This window comes from Antedon mediterranea, chromosome 6, assembly GCF_964355755.1.
Source record: "Antedon mediterranea chromosome 6, ecAntMedi1.1, whole genome shotgun sequence".
Taxonomy (NCBI): domain Eukaryota; kingdom Metazoa; phylum Echinodermata; class Crinoidea; order Comatulida; family Antedonidae; genus Antedon; species Antedon mediterranea.
The window spans coordinates 16,053,342-16,070,156 of NC_092675.1; the positions used below are offsets into that span (position 1 = coordinate 16,053,342).

Consider the following 16,815-nt stretch of genomic DNA (forward strand, 5'->3'; position numbering starts at 1 on the left):
CTTATTAGGGAAATTTTAATCTCGCGCCCTCTCTATTTCCAATGTCTTACGTCATGGAGATGGTAAACAATACATTTATTTTGGATCTGACGGACAGATTTTAGGACGTAACATTTTTAAGATGTTCCTTTTTTGTAATTTATAAATACGTTTAAAAAGATGGGTTCAGCTGCAACTAAAGGACCAGTTATAGGAATGCCACTCAGTCCACGTGTGGATTTTGTTGAAAAACAAGCTAAAAAGGGAGAAACGGTTAGGCCCCTATTTTACCTTTTATTTTTACTAGTATGCCTTGCATTATAAGTACATACTTTACGATTACGCCTATACTATAGTAAGCCGCTACTACCTTTCGCCACTACATGAGTGAGTCTAAGCCTTGCTTAATAAAAATTAATAAGGACTATGATTGTGATTTGAAGATTTATCTGCAACATTCCGGATTGATCTAACTTTCCTTTTTAGATATTAATATTGTATAAACAAGAATTAGAATAGTTTTTAGTACATGCATGTTGTGACTTTTGTGTGCGAGTATTAATAATTAATAATCATTTCATATTTTATCTTGTTTCAGCCAATGGTTATTGATGCCCCAGCATTGCTAGATTTGGGCCATGGTACCGTCCGATATCGACAAGGAGAAGAAAATAACAAAAATAGAGTCATAATTAGTGATCCACAAAATAAGAAAGGTTACTTTTACCATGCCCGCCTTGATGATTACAGTGAAGGTGAATATAAATATCTATTTTTACATATTTCATTCATTTCATTTCTCTTTATTTAGGACTTCATATCCACAGAGTAAACAGTATGTAATAAACAAAGGTAACTCAGAAATCTGACAACAGTTTACATTTAGGTTGACATAAAATAATGTACGCCATGAAACAGTTTTAGATAATGGCTATAAAGCTCTGTGTACATTATCAAAGTTTATGTGACAAAAACATGTGTTTAATAGTGTAGACAGAGCTTTACATGCATTTTATTAAAATATATATACTGGCAAGAAGAAAATTTAAACATTAATATACTGAAATGAATTCATTTAGAAATATATTACATGTATTGAATTAATTCTCTCAATATCTATAAAACTGTGATAAGTATTAATTGAATTTAATGTACAATCCTAAATGCTTGTTTTCATTATTTCAGCTGCAAGTGTAAAAAATGAAGACAAATTTAAGTTTAAATACATTAACAAAGCTCCACTTAAGGCAAAAGACAAAAAGCTATACTACTGTTACGGAATCGGCATGAAATCAACTGATGGAAGATTGTTAGCCAAGGCCCAGTACAAACCAAAGGGAAAGGGGTACATTTGGCCTAGCTCATACAGGAAATCAAATCATATGTATTACAATCTATCATTTGTACCACAAGGTAATCAATTGGCCAACACTTTACTACCGGCCACGGTATATAGGCATTGACAGGTTGTTTGAATCAACAAGGAAAGTTGTTTGAATGTGGCAAGTGATTCAGAAATATGCCCGTTTGAGTGGAGGAAGTTCCAAATTAGGTCTGACCAGTTATTTTTAATTTATATACCAATACATTCGTTTTGTTTTAATTATATCTCTGTTTTCACAAACTAATGTGTAATTTTTACTTTCATTGACTAGACAATGAGCTCTCAGATTCAGATGATGAAACTGAAGATGTGATGGAGAGTAAAGTTGATGCAAACAAAATGAGGTGTGGTAACTCTTTATATTGATTTGTATTACTTTTAAATAAATAATGTGTGTGATGCCTTCTTTTTTGTTGGAGCAATAGTTAGAGAGCATTCAGTAGTTTAGTTAAAGATATATTGCCTCCTGAAAAAAAATGTTTTGTTGAATATGTTATTTTAATGTTACAAAATAGTTATTCACTTTGCCAAAAAAAAATATTATATATTCAAATCTCTGAGACTTTTTCTCATTCTCACAGATTTCTTCATCTTATCGTTTCAAATTAATTAATTAAATTTCAGTATATCGCCGGGCTGTTTAGAATTAATGCTCTTTGCCTGTTGTGTTTATAAACACAGCAGGCAAAGAACATTAATTCTAAACCGCCTGGTGATATACTGAAATTTAATTAATTAATTTGAAACGATAAAGATGAGGAAATCTGTGAGAATGAGAAAAAGTCGCCCCAACCGAGACTCGAACTCGGACCGCCTGCTTGATATGCAGATGTCCTAACCATTAGACCACTGGGGCTTTCATGGTATTGTTCGAACTCGATTGGATTATATTATATTATTATATATATATATATATATAAATCCAAAGGCAAATTACTGAAAAAAAATGACAATGCTGTGGGTATCAGTGGCTGGATCTCAATGGAGATACAAAAAAAAAAGTGAAAAGCTAAATCAAAATGATAAAGTAAACAGCCAGAAAAGTTAGCAGAGCTTTCAGGCAACACTAGCCCTTCATCAGTTGCAAGTGAGGGAATATATTATATATATATATAAACACATTAGGCAATGAACAATATATATATATTATATGAAAAAAATTGTAAATAAAAGCAAAATTGACTGGAAGTCAATGGGATTTTGGTTTAATTTTATTTTGTCTTTTATAAGTGAAAACATTATTTTTAAATTACATTTTTTTTCTTAGCTTCAAGTTGAAAAGTGCAGATAATGTGGAAACCTTAAAGAAGAGAGTTGCTGTTAGACTTATTATGCCTGTCTCCAACATACATGTCAGCTTTGGAGATAGTGAACTTGTGTAAGTTATGCAATTTATGTTATAAAGATAATATTAAAGGATGTACTGTCTGAAATTCGGACAAATGGCCGAGCGGTAAGGCAGGGGTGCCAGTTACCATACCTAAAGAGCCAACAATATCAGTATGGGTTCGAGGCTGACTGTCTCCTAGTTGGTGGTGGATAAGGACTATAAATTGTAGGTCCAGTGTACACAGTTTGTCCATGTGCACTTTAAAGAACCCAGTTCATTATTCGAGACAAGTAGGGGATGAACTGGTTCACAAAATAGCACTTGTTCAGGGGGGATTACCACCTATCTGATAGGACAGTGATTAATTTGTGACTATTGGTAATCCTTGGCCACATGTACTTAAATACATAAATAAGAAATGAATGAATGAATGAGGTTAACCCTAACATTTGATTTTCTCTACATAATAGAACAAATCAAGTACTTGCTGTGCATGTTATATCTCTCTGGTATGTTAAGATGTGATCATTTTGAATGTGTTCTTATTTTGTTATAGAAATGAAGATGTCATTGGAGATCTGAGAACACCAACAGAAGATGCTGAATATCAGAGGTTTACAGTAGAATTGACTGCTGTTTAACACATACATGTTAATTTAATACTGTAAAGGAATTTCTATAACATTATTTTTATTTTATTACAAACAGCTTAATAATTAAAGATGTATTGTCCCTCAAAAACATGAAAAATGAAGATTAATAAAATCAGACTTTAAATAAGCCATTTTGCTTCTGTAAAAAAAAAATTAGATTTGAACTCATCATGGTGACGAATTAGGCTAACATGCACATGCTATTTATTAGGCTTAGTCTATAGTAGGCTGCACCACAACGATTGTACAAACAGCATAGCATCGATCATTGTTAAAGCATCAACAGTTGACAGTATTGGCATTGTAAATGGTTAGTTTTTATTTTACACCACTCACGTTTATTTATTTGTTCGGAATATGATGCCCTTTCAAATGAAAAAATAGTTCATATTATGTCTGAAGGTCAAGGAGAATGGTCTTTTTAGAGATCTGCCACCAACAAAAAATGATCACAAAAGAAATATTAAATACAAAAATAATTATTTAAGAAACAGTTAATTTTAACCAAAAACCATTGTCTAACAGACAATTTGAATATTTTTTGCTTTAAATTAAATTTTTTTCAGGTAAATAATTTTTTTTTCAATCCAGTTTTTGGTCAAAGTGAACAACTATTATGTGACATTAAAATGTCATATTCAACAAAAAATGTTTAGGGTGACAATATATCTTTAAGTTGATACACTGTGGCTAGCTATCAATGGGGTTAGATGTTTCTTGTTTTTGCTAATCTGTACAAAAGTCCAACCTAATTATTATAGGTATTAGCAGATCAAGGATTTTGAAAGATTGGGCCATCTATGGTACGAATCAAAAATTGAACTATATTTTATGAATATTTTCAATGTAGGTTAGTTTTTAAACTGTAAATAATTGATTTGAATAAATTATGTGAACAAAATTACTGTTGTTTTGTTGATTTTCTGTTAATTTCTTTCTTCTTTCTATATATAATATACAAAGTATAATATATTTTGTTTCTTTGCTTTATGCTTTAAGAAACCGCCCGTCTGCTCCGCATTATGTGTAAATGTGTGAAGGAATAACATAGATTCAGTATTTTTATTAACGTTACTGCTCGTCTGTGTAAATTGGTTAAAGTCAATTCATACAAAATTAAGAACGAACAATCAACTGTTTGATTTGGGTAACCACTAGACTTTTATTGAATACTTCTAACTGTAAACACGGTCATTTAACTTTTTTAATTTTCAAATGATGTTAAATATTGCATTATATTTCTATTAGATTATTTAAATAACTACATGGAAGAAATAATAATATAAGCAAACACTTTATACATATTTGTGACCTTTTGGTTGGGTCTTTGTTTTAAACATTAAAACAGAATAAAATATAAATACGGTAGATAATTTATAAAACTGAAAAAATGACTTCTCTGAAAATATCAATGTGGAATCAACAGAAAATCACAATATAGATTAAAAGTACTGTACAATAACTAGGCCATATAAACTTTAGCTTACACTTAATTTCGGCAATTGCAATAAAATGTTCATTATGGGGTGTATGTAAATGTTGTAACGTTCACTGGAGGAGGATCCAGGATTTTGAAATATTGGGGGGGGGGGGGAAATGGATGAATGCCTCGAATCAGTACAATGAAATGAAGTGACGGTAAAGTAACTAATATTATTAAATCAGCTGCTTTATCAAATGAAATAATTCGGTATATTCTTATGATTTGATCTTGCTATGTTATAAAAATTATCCTAATTTTTCCTCAATTTTTGTGCATGCATAAAATTAATGTTGATTTTGTTGATCAACAAACAAAGTATTTTCCATACATTTTTAAAACATTATATTAGGCTTGGTTACCACCAAGACGCAACACAATGACATAATTGACAACGAAAGTAATTTGACCAATACGACGCAATCTGTCACCCAAAATATTGCTTGTGATTGGTCAACTAACTCGTGCTGTGCCTACGTTGTTACGTCCAAGTGGGAACCAAGCTTTATAAAAATGTTCAAATCCTCTTCCAAGGCCATGATATCTTGTACAGGAATACAAAACACCTTGTACCCAAGGATCCTTAGAGATATACAGGTAAATAACTACAAGTACCTATCTTGAACAAACAACAGGGAACAATTAGTTTGAAAATCAGCAACAAGTTTTTCATAAGCTTAAACTGGAAAATACTAGCGTCTATATACAGTGGGCATGTAATGATTAAATACAGAAGTATGAAGAAGTATGGGCTTTGCTTTACAGAAACTATGCCGTATTATATAACACCTAAATAAATTCCTGTCATTTGATTTGACGAATGTGGGTCACATAGCGTGCAATAGTATGCACTATTAAACAATTTGAATGGTTTTTTTTTTGTGATGGAAGTACATTTCTTGAGAGATATATGTACTAATTTAGATCAAAAAGCTAGTACTAGGCCTAGCCTAGGCCCGTTAGTATTAGGCAAGCCTATAGCCTAGGCGTTTTAGACTAGCTAGGCCTAGGATTGTTAGGTCGTTTGACATAATTAACACTAAGTAGGTGTGTTTATAAATCCATATAAATATAACATTTAATATAATTTTATTAAAAACCAAATGTTACTGTTTTAATCAATGTGAATGAAATGTAGGCCTTGGCTACGGCTACCTTTTATTTGATTCTAATGACAGGAATCTATTTAGATGTTATATAAAACAAATAATGAATGTTTTATATTTGTGTAATGGTACAAATAATGGCATTTGGCACCTCATGCCATTATTTATACCATTAAAATTAAAAAATGTGATGTGCCCATATATGGACACAATGATATCATATCACTACCATATTTGGGCACATCGCACTTTTTTGTCAAATCTAATTTGATAGTGTAGACCGAGCATTACAATGTATTCTCAAACATTTAGTACACACAAGTATTTTCATTTTGTAAAAGCTCATCTTTTTAATCTACATTTATATTCATACTGGCTTTCAGCTTGGCTAACAATTGATTACACAACACCTACTTTCCTCTAGCCAAGAATTTCAGTAAAACATGGATTTTAAACTCATCGAGTTAATAAAAAAAATTAATTAACTGCTTAAACTCTAATTCAAGTATCACACACTTTTGACCTATTAGGCTATATCTAAAACACCAGCAGCAACCAGTTGTCTTGATAGCCACTCTAGCCCTTCTTTGAGGCCTGTACCACTTTGGGCATCACAAGGCTGAATAAACCAATTACGTCCAAAACATAACTTGTGTAAAGACAGTCGTTCTGAAATTACATCTATACCTACAGCACCGTCAACATCCTTAAAGAACAAGAAGTTACAAAAAAAATTATTATTTATTAACTTGATTAGAATTTGTATCATGTGATGTTTATTAGGAAGCTTTCGCAGGAGCATGTAAATGTTAATTTTAACGCTATATTCCAGCATGTACTACGCAAGCTCCGTCCACTTTGTAAACAAAACGATTTTTGCGCGTGCAAGTATTACGTTAGGTGTGTCAAGAACCTTATTTCTGAAAAATAGCTTCAAAGAAAAACGTTAACCAAAAAGGTATTGTAACATTGAGGAATCATCAATTTCTGTAGAAGTAAACGGTAAATTTAAAGTAATAAGAATTGTTCATTGCAATAAGTCACCCAATATGCCTAGCTAGGCCGAGTCTCTAGGTCCAAGGCATTCCATGTTTTGTTTTTATGCAAACAGCATATTTTGCGCTACATTCTACACTTTCCGTCAAAGCGAAATACGCAACTGAACTACGTTCTTATGCAACTGAGTAGAATGTGGACGTCATCTGTTACAGTTGACATTTAAGTGCTCCTGCGAAATGCATGAATACTGCATGAAAGACAACCTGAATGAAATCTGAGCACCAATTGGTCTAGTATTTGACAAACAACTTAAGATGAAATGGCTGAATATACATTTATTTAGCACAGTTGTAAAACAACTCATGAATGTTTTGTATTCATTATATGGAGGAAATTAACGTTTTGTATTTGTTAAATTGATGAATAATTTAATTCATTGAAAGCATGACCTGCTTACTAATAAAACTGACAAATATTCTCCCACTAACATTTATATTGAGATCATTGTAAATTATATTTATTGGTTTCTGATAGTTTGCATAGCCTTAAACTGTGTTTTTGTACCTGTTTGTTGGCAAATACAAGTACCACGGCATCTCTAAGCTGTTTCTCAGACATCAGTGACGCCAACTCATCATAAGCCTCTTCTAATCTATCAGAATCACAGCTATCAACTACAAATATTACAGCTGTAAAAGAAAAAATAAACTCATAAAAATGCCATAAAACAGTAAGCATAATATTGACAAAGATGTATAATGCAATACTCATATAAGGTACCTTTCACAGCGGAGAACATTCAGCTATTTCACCCTGGAGTTTCCACATCAACCACAACTCTGGAGTTGACATCTCGGTGTGTGAAAACTCTGGAGTGTTGCTAGTTAATGTTACTTACTTGTTACTTGTTTGCATAGCTATCCCCATTATTGGGGACATTTTGCCGTCATTGACATTATGTTGACATAGCACAACATGAGAGACATTAATTTTGATGAGAAGGTCATGGAATACTAATTAATTTTAAAAAAACTAAAAACCTGAGACCTGTGAAAGGGGTATAAGATGAAAATTCCTAATCCTAAACAGTCTTGAATCTATACATAGTGTCATAAATCACTGAGAATTCTTGTGAATTAAGGTTGACAGTGGTTATAATATTGTGCTGAACATACTGTGTACATACCTTGAGTGTTGAGATAATAATGTTTCCATAATGGTCTCAGTTTTGGATCTCCGCCAACATCCCAAATTGTAAAATTTAAGTTACGATATTCTACTGTTTCAACATTGAAACCTAAAAAAAAAAATGAAAGTATTAAAATCAATTAAACTTGGAACAAAAAAAAAAAACAGATGTCTATAATTATAAATTATCATAACTAAATACTTGAAATTATATTTTTAGTCTGCATGTTTACCTATAGTTGGTATTGTCTGAATAAATTCATTTTGTTTCAGTTTAAATAAAATACTTGTTTTTCCAGCATTGTCAAGACCTAGCACCACGACTCTCATCTCCATCTTAGGTCCAATGTGGACACGATTATCCTACAAAATGTAAGCAAGTTAAAGAGAAAACCATTTTAAAGTTGTGATTTGAAATATTACCTGCAAGCTGTCAATTGGTAGAACTCAAATAGTTTTTTAAAACTTAAACAGCATAACAACTCAATTTACTCTAATTAAAAAAACAAACTCAAGTTTAATCAAATAAAAATATTAGACTATCCTCTCTTAATGTAGTTGTAAAGTTTAGTGTTAAGGTAGTGGAACTGTAGCTTGGTGGTTAACATGTTTAATCTCGGGGTCTAGGGTTCAATCCTGACCTGGGGTCTAGGGTTCAATCCTGACCTAGTGCCAGGGTTCAATCCAGACCTTATGCCAGGGTTGTAACTCATGACTCTTTCAACTACACCTCCCTAAGCCTCAAATGAGACTTAGTTTATAAGCAGGATAAATTATGAAATTGTTTATCCATCCTGTAATTGGCGAGGGGCCCACATTTGTTGGATGAATCGTATGACAACAATTACATTTCCTATAAATTGATTTATAACATGTTATCATACCTTTGTAAAAGTAATTGGAATCCCTGCACTGAGTTGAATGTTTTGTGAAAGTTCATTGAACTGTTGCTGGTGAACTCGCAAAGACTCCAGAAGTTTATTAATTTCTATCTTTGCTAGTAGCACTCTAGCATTGTCCTAGAACAGGAAAAAATCATGGCAATTAATTTAGTTTGATGGAAAATAGTATTTTATTAATTATTCGCACCTTGGCGGATAACCCCTTGTGACTATATGAGATCATCATCATCTTTTGTTGCGGACAACCCTTGTGATTGTCGGGATCTTTTGTTTTTCATCTTTATTCTACTTTCTTTCCACGTTTTTTGTGCACATAGCCCCTATTGCTTGTGAACATAACTTTGTATAACTTGAAAAGATTGGCTTTGAAGTGTAGATGGAGTCGCGCAGTTCGCGTTATGGTTGATCATAAATTCTGAAAAAAAATTCATTTTTCATGAATCTTTACAAAAGTGTATTTCATAATATAGAGCAAATTTTGACATATGATAAAAATAGCGTGCTACACAAAAAATTATTTAAAATGCGCAAAATTAAATTCTAATCAATTTTTCTTTATTAGTTTTTTTTATTATTTAATTCCTTTTAATTGTATGAAATCATAAAAATATAATTTTTTTCTGTATTATTCTATTTTTCATTTCATTTTTGTGTCTCGCATATCATTAAAACGTGTAAATATAACATTTCATAACTTTATCAACATATGGACATTTACGTGAAGTTGTGAACATCCTATTTTTGAATGACATCAGAGTTGCGCAACGTGACTTACACGCAATTTTATGAACTTTTATGATCAATCATAGATTAGAAACGCAGAGCACATATCTATTTTCTACATATCCAAAATTCTTCAACACATTAATATGTTGTTGCTCAGATTATTCTCTTCGTGTTTTACTTTGATGATATCATCATGTTATAATTATAATTAAAGGCGGGACTCGTAACTTCACCTATTCTTCACTGTATGTAGTATGTATACAGTATATGCTGTATATAATAACACAAAATAGGTCATAATGGCATAATTTTTCTGGGCGCAACATTCCAATGTATGGAATATGGAATCTCATCTTTACAATAAATTTCAATATGTTATAGTTTGTCAGAATAAAAAGTGATACTCAGGATTATAATGTTTTCTGGAAGATATTGAATAGTAGATACGAATTCATGTAAACATTTTGCCAATATCGGATGTTGTGACGTCATCATATGGCCAGTTTAATTTTTAAAAAGTTGGATTTCCATCTTTTGCGTCATAGTTCATCACATTTGAAAGAGCGCGCATCTTGATTCTATGTATCAGAATTTCTTCAACATTTTAATATGTTGCTGCTAAAACAATAGTCTTTCGAAACTGTTATCTTCATGTTTAATTTTTATGACGTTATCATGTTTGAATAAAACTTGGGTCCAGTAATTTCAACTATGCTAAACTGTATGTAGTTATATACAATAATATGTAGTTTTATAAATATATAGCACAAAATAGAAAAAATTTAGCACCAACATATTATTATCAGGTCATAAGTGCTGTGATCTTTTTCTGTTCGCATTTTCTAGCGTACGTGCACATTGCGTTGTTGTTGTGCGGATAACTAACTCGTCAAAGTGACAAGTTCAAATCTAGTTTTAATTATATTTCTCATAATTTTAGGGCATATCTTACAGTATCGCTTTATCTTTTTAAGAATATTTGATTTGAATGAATACATGAATAAAATTAATTAATCATTAAATTTGAACTTTATCACACACCCAATAAAATAGTGTAATAATTTTACATTTAGTAGTTAAATAGATTTCATTGTAATAAACAAAGTGTGTCATATCAAATGTCATATCAACTGTACTGTACATCATAGGAATGATATATATTGATAAGACCAAGTCAATCTAACAACAGGACACTGAGTTCACCTTGCCAAGATAGGAACTTGTAACAGTCCTTTGATCTTATGTCTGGCTGCGACAAATACCAATAGTACTGTAACATGTAAATATTCTCTGTGGTGCGCAATGTCTTTTTTTAAACTAATTGTGTTGCAGCCACAGATAAACCCTTTGACTTCTGGAGCTCAGCATACTATTGTTTTATTGCCTTGATAAGACAAGAAACAAGACCATAAAATCAAGAAATAACCACTGTAGTATTGAGCACTGGGTAGTTGACTGTATACTTACATATTGTAATACTCGGTCACACTGCATGCATATGACGGACACATTTGATATCATACTTGCGAAAGCTTCCTGCTGATGTCGAAGAACATACAATCGTTCACGTAAGTGCGAGTCAATCACACTCTTAGCCACTTCTTCTTGTCGTTGTAGTGTTTCGTGAAGCTCTTGGAAATGTTGACGTACGCGAGAGCGGACAATCTCTGCAGTTCCTGGAAACTGTTTCAAAATTTAAATAAATGAAATGATCAAACTAAATATTGCACTGTAGCATATAATGATAAAAAATAAATATGGTTCTGTCTCAGCTTAGAATTGGCAAATTTGGATAGAAATTGTCAAAATAATCATCAAAAAGGTTGATTTTCAGTTAATTTGAGTATATGTGTAATTAATAATTTGTACAAGTACCTCTAAAATATCTAAAACCAATAAAACAATAATACTGCAAATTACTACTTATTATTTGAGTTTGGTTCTCTAATTCAGAATCATTCAAATACAAAAACAAAAAGCTGTTGATGTTGATTGATCAGTAAAAAATGAAAACTCAAATTGATATTTAAAAGTTGCTAACATGTCTTGGTTCAGCAATTCCATCAAGATCTTCTACTAAACGTGTACCACCTTCTATTTCCTCAATTGTTGTGTTCAACCGTTGCATTAGCTCCGAAATCTCATCGATAAAAGGTCTGATATGCGATACTGTCTCCGAGATGGTCGTCCTCGTTTGACTAGCTTCTTGACCTAATGGCGAGTACTGAATTTAAATAATATAGATTAAAACAAAATATTGTAGCTTCACTTAATTCAATTTTAGTATGCAATATTATTCTATTGATGTGGCACAACATAGTATTCTTTTTATGTTAGCGCAAACAAGTGTTTACAATTTTGTTAGCACCATTGAACAGCATACATGACTCTCTAATTACAGCATGAAAATCCCATTTCTGATGTAGTTCTATGGCCGTATTCACCAATCACACTTCGGCTATTAAGGGAAACAATTAAAATTTAAAAAAATCTCAGACCTAAGTGAATACACTTTAAGGGAAATACTATATTTATTGAGCTAAGTGAAATACTTAATATTTAAAGGAAATATCTCACTTAAGTGTGATTGGTGAATACGGCCACAGGTTTACATTGAGGTTTACATTAATACTAGGTAATGGAGCTATATTGGGCATAAGAAATATCTTGGAACTATGAGAGGATCCAAGAACCACCAAGACTACTCTTAATACTTAATCAACATTTGCAATTTTATAGTGAAAAGTAAATATAAATTTACCATGTGTGATTTATGCATGCCATGATCTTTGCAAACAGAGCACATCAATGGATTGGATTGACACTCTGGTTCAATGCACGAGAACTCAACAAGATGTGGTGCATGTATGTTACACGCTGGACGTTCACGTGGCTTCTCGGATAGAGGAATACGTTTGTGTTTGGCAAGTGTACGTGTAGAGTGCGTGTTCAGAGCACATGGTGCACATAAATTTGTACTGCATACTGTACAATAGAGGACTGCTTTGTGGTCTTCATTCTCATCACATGGTATACAGGTCTGTAAGATCAATTAGTAATGAATGTATTAATAACTGTAGCAATAATTGTATTATGAACTGTACCAGTGTAAGTCAATAAACAGAAACTATCCTAAAAAACAGATTGTTAATGTATACATTCTAAAGGGTCCCAAATTTAACATTAATTAACATTATTCTGAAAACCAGTTTTTCAAGAAATTCAGCTGTTTTGGGTGTCCAGTTTTTGGAGAATTATTAAATTATTTAAAAAAAAGATAACATTCTTTTTTGAAAGAGCTATAGAAAACGGAGTACTTGCAGTACAGTAATAACATTTTTTATCTTTCATTAATTAGAAAGAAGCTAAATGGAATTCTTTGAATTATTTTACTGATATCATTTACAATTTTACATACCACATATTTCATTGGTCAAAAAACAGATATTTTAGCTTTTCTCAAATTATGTGTAAATGGGCTTTATTACTGGCTATTGTATTGTTATATATTTTGTTAATCATCATGTGTATTGTTCCAAAAGTAAATGTTTCATTAATACTATCAATACATTCTAAATGTAGTACTTAGTATAGTAGTATTATTTTGTTTTGTACTATATGTAAATTTGTTACTTTTAGATTTATATTTTGAACTAGAATGAACTTTTAAACGGAATTTTATATTTTGTTGTAATACCTTTTTTGTTATAATGTAAATTTGGTGTAATTCAGATGATTCTGCAATGCCACTAATATATTTTTAATAAACAAGAATTGAATTGAACATGTACCTTATCTGTAGCAGTTGTTGTTATATTATCTCTCAAGATATTGAACTGCTCTTTTGATATGTGCAATCTTTCAATAAGATCAATGAGTGCAAAGTTTTTCTTGAGGCCAGCAACACCCGAGTCTGTTAGTTGAGTTGCCTGACGATCAAATGGACAAAGGAGAGCGCCACCATAAACAGGAAGCCGTGTTAAACATTCATGGCAAAGTGTATGGCCACAGTGAAGTAGACGAGGTATTTTCTTGCCTTGGAGAGTAAACACATCATCACATACTCTGCACTCCAGAACCTAAATAAAAGAAAAAAATAATATATTCAAAAGTATAAATTATTGTATACTTTAGAACAATAATTTAAATACTACAATTTTTTTTTAAAGTAGGCCCTATCAATTTCAAATGTTCATTTATAAAATGTAACGTCATTAATTAATAAATTATGTCTTATTTTTACCTGTTTCAATAATAGAAAGTAAATATATACAGTGTAAGCCTAGCATCTTTTTCAGTGTCATAAGTGTTGCAATTTCAACTAAAACTGTGTATTAAACTAGCTCTAACCTGTGCTCCACACAGTCTTTTTCTTCCTTATTATGTGGTTATATACTTTGCATGGGCAAGTATAATAAAAGCGCACTCTGATTAAAGTACTTTGAGCAATTATTAAGATAAAAACAAATTGTATCAAGAAACAAATTCAGAACTATTTACAGCCATTTATTTTGTTATACACATCCCTTCAATTTGACATATATGTAAGCTAAAAAAATGAAAGCAATACTGGATATTGGACTTTACTTTTGCTCAGACTATATGAAAATAAAAGACACTAAAGAAAAATTCGGCTTTGTGAATTAGATGATGCGCGCAAACACGAAAGTATCAAATGCCAAACTAATTTTTTTGTTGGTGTTTTTCGTGGTGTATTAATTATTTGATTCATACACTATATATAAAATAAAAAAGTGGACATAAATCAAATGAAAAACACATTGCTGCGTTAACACAAATTGTTAAGTTGTTTTCATGTTCAACAATCAAACTATTTGGGATCGTTTGGTTTGTGTGTTCAATTTTATTCATTTACAATATTTTTTTTTATTTCAATGGTTTTGAGATTTTGCAATTTTTGTTGTGTGGGAGATTTGATACCTAGTTGCTATTGACAAATTATTTTTTAAAAAAAAGAATAAAATTCGGAAGTTTTTACGGCCATTGATTTTGTTACGCACAAAGTATTCCTTTACATTGAAATATCTGTAAGCTACAAAATGAAAGCAATACTGGATATGGGACGTGTGCTCTGTGTATACTAATCTAGTCGGCAGATTAAAATATTTTAATTGATAAAATATGAATTGGTAAGTTATAGAATTAAGATGTGAAGTATTGGAATAATAAAACTTCATCTGCTTACAGACTTTGAAATCAACACAAAAAGTACACATGGTGGTTGTCGAAATTAGTGTGTATTTTTAGGGGATTTTTAGTTGATATCTGATATTTTTGTTCATTTACATTTTTTTTTTATTTCAATGGTTTTTTGTACTTTGTAATTTTTGTGTGAGGTTTGGAATCTTTTTTGTGATACTTATCATTTACACATATCGTGGATTAGAACTTGAATACTAAGCATTGATATCAATGGCTACAGCGTTTTACTCACTGAGCCAGATTTACGAAAATCATTCTGTTCCAAGGATAGTGTAATTAATTAAAACTTCAACGATGTGATCATTCGATACAGTTGACTGGTTGCCGAGACTAAAGACTGTTTTTTGCGGCCCGGCATGGTATTTTTAGATCCGGCCATGGCGGTACACAACAATGATTGTGTTGCGAACGACAGGGAGAAGGCCGCAATAATAATACTTCCGATACGGTAAACTCTTTTGTTTGTTAATCTGTAATTCAACGTTATTTTCATGATTCTTTAATTTATTTTATTTAAAAATGTTTTTTTTAAGGGTAAAAATTGAACTGATCCACCAACCAATGGCAAGAAAATTCAGCGCATCTTGGTGTTTCTCCTTTTATAAACGCACACAACATCATGACTGTGTCGTGTCAGTCCAACATAGGATTTTACATTAGTAATCGCGATTGTGACTAAGGCACATGCCGGCTATCGGCCCATCCTTCGTCACGGCGAGCAGTGCAGAAAAATGAATCGTGATTTTTCCCTGATATTACATATTTTTGTTGATAATGTGTGTGGTGTTATAATATAAATACTGATCTCTCATAAAGTTCTATACTTTTAAAATATAACAACTAATGCACATGTCAATTGTCTGACCCACTATATGACCCCTGGGAAAGGTGGTCATTTGTCAGATGTGGGTCATACCTTATGAATACCATGACGCACCTGTGCGTCAAAAATGTGACTTACCTTTAGCCTTTAGGTGACACACCCATTTTGACGCACTGTGACTATGTTGTTAATGATATGGTATGGTAAAGTGACATTGACACACTATTGTTCATTGATGTGACGTACTGTACATGCTAGGTTTTTTGACGCACCCCTACGTCAGTAATTATTTGTAAATGACACATCTCTCCCTCCCGGCGGTCGTACAGTGGGTCATACAATTGGCAAGTGCATAATTTGAATGCATTTTCCTCTCAAATTGTGATAACAAATGATCACGTATATACTTCTGCTAAATGCGTGACAAATATGTGGTCATTTATTTTATGTTTCATTAAAAATCACTTTGAAATGCGCGACTGTCCTGTACGATACGGTTGGTAAATAATAGTAGTAGTAATGGTGTGTGTTATGTGTGGTGATGGGGAGATTTTTGTCAAAAATATCAAAATGAGGGCGCACTGCCACAAAACTTCAGCACACAAGCACTATCGTCCACTCCACTCTGCATCAGGCGTGCCTCCCTCCGCCCGAATTACTCCCACAAACTGCGTGTCTGCCCGGCCGCCCGTCGTCTGCTAATCCCTAACTATAAACAGTGCCTGGCCTGGCTAGCTAGAGCTGAGGGAGTAAATAATAATATGTCCACCTCAAGTCATATCATCAACAAAACGCAGACAATCGGCACTCATATATTAAATTATACCTACATTAGATTTTGATTTTTTTTCGCTGCATTCTTGGGTATTTCTGGATGATATTGAAGCCATTCTTAATATGTTAAATTAAACATCTTTTTTCCCCTCGGCACTATTTTTATTTTCCACATCTCTATCAATCATCTGGTCTCTGACCTCAAACGCAATTTGGGCAAAATTAATTTAACAATGTAAATACCTTTA

At 32.1% G+C, this 16,815-nt stretch overlaps 2 protein-coding genes across 2 annotated transcripts; one reads left to right on the top strand and one right to left on the bottom strand.

The window, feature by feature from the left end:
* The first annotated feature begins 61 nt into the window (after positions 1-61).
* On the top strand, positions 62-4,264 carry LOC140051028 (uncharacterized). The gene is made up of 6 exons (XM_072096097.1): positions 62-252; positions 578-734; positions 1,165-1,392; positions 1,635-1,707; positions 2,631-2,741; positions 3,250-4,264. The coding sequence occupies exons 1-6, from the start codon at positions 160-162 to the stop codon at positions 3,332-3,334; spliced, it is 747 nt and encodes a 248-aa protein (XP_071952198.1). The 5' UTR covers positions 62-159; the 3' UTR covers positions 3,335-4,264.
* Positions 4,265-4,497: 233 nt separating this feature from the next.
* Positions 4,498-16,745, bottom strand: LOC140051027 (E3 ubiquitin-protein ligase TRIM23-like). Its single transcript, XM_072096096.1, has 10 exons — positions 16,624-16,745; positions 13,539-13,826; positions 12,509-12,787; positions 11,789-11,971; positions 11,215-11,430; positions 9,004-9,138; positions 8,353-8,482; positions 8,118-8,228; positions 7,496-7,620; positions 4,498-6,638 (listed from the first exon to the last, which is right to left on the bottom strand). The coding sequence occupies exons 1-10, from the start codon at positions 16,681-16,683 to the stop codon at positions 6,459-6,461; spliced, it is 1,707 nt and encodes a 568-aa protein (XP_071952197.1). The 5' UTR covers positions 16,684-16,745; the 3' UTR covers positions 4,498-6,458.
* Positions 16,746-16,815: the final 70 nt, after the last annotated feature.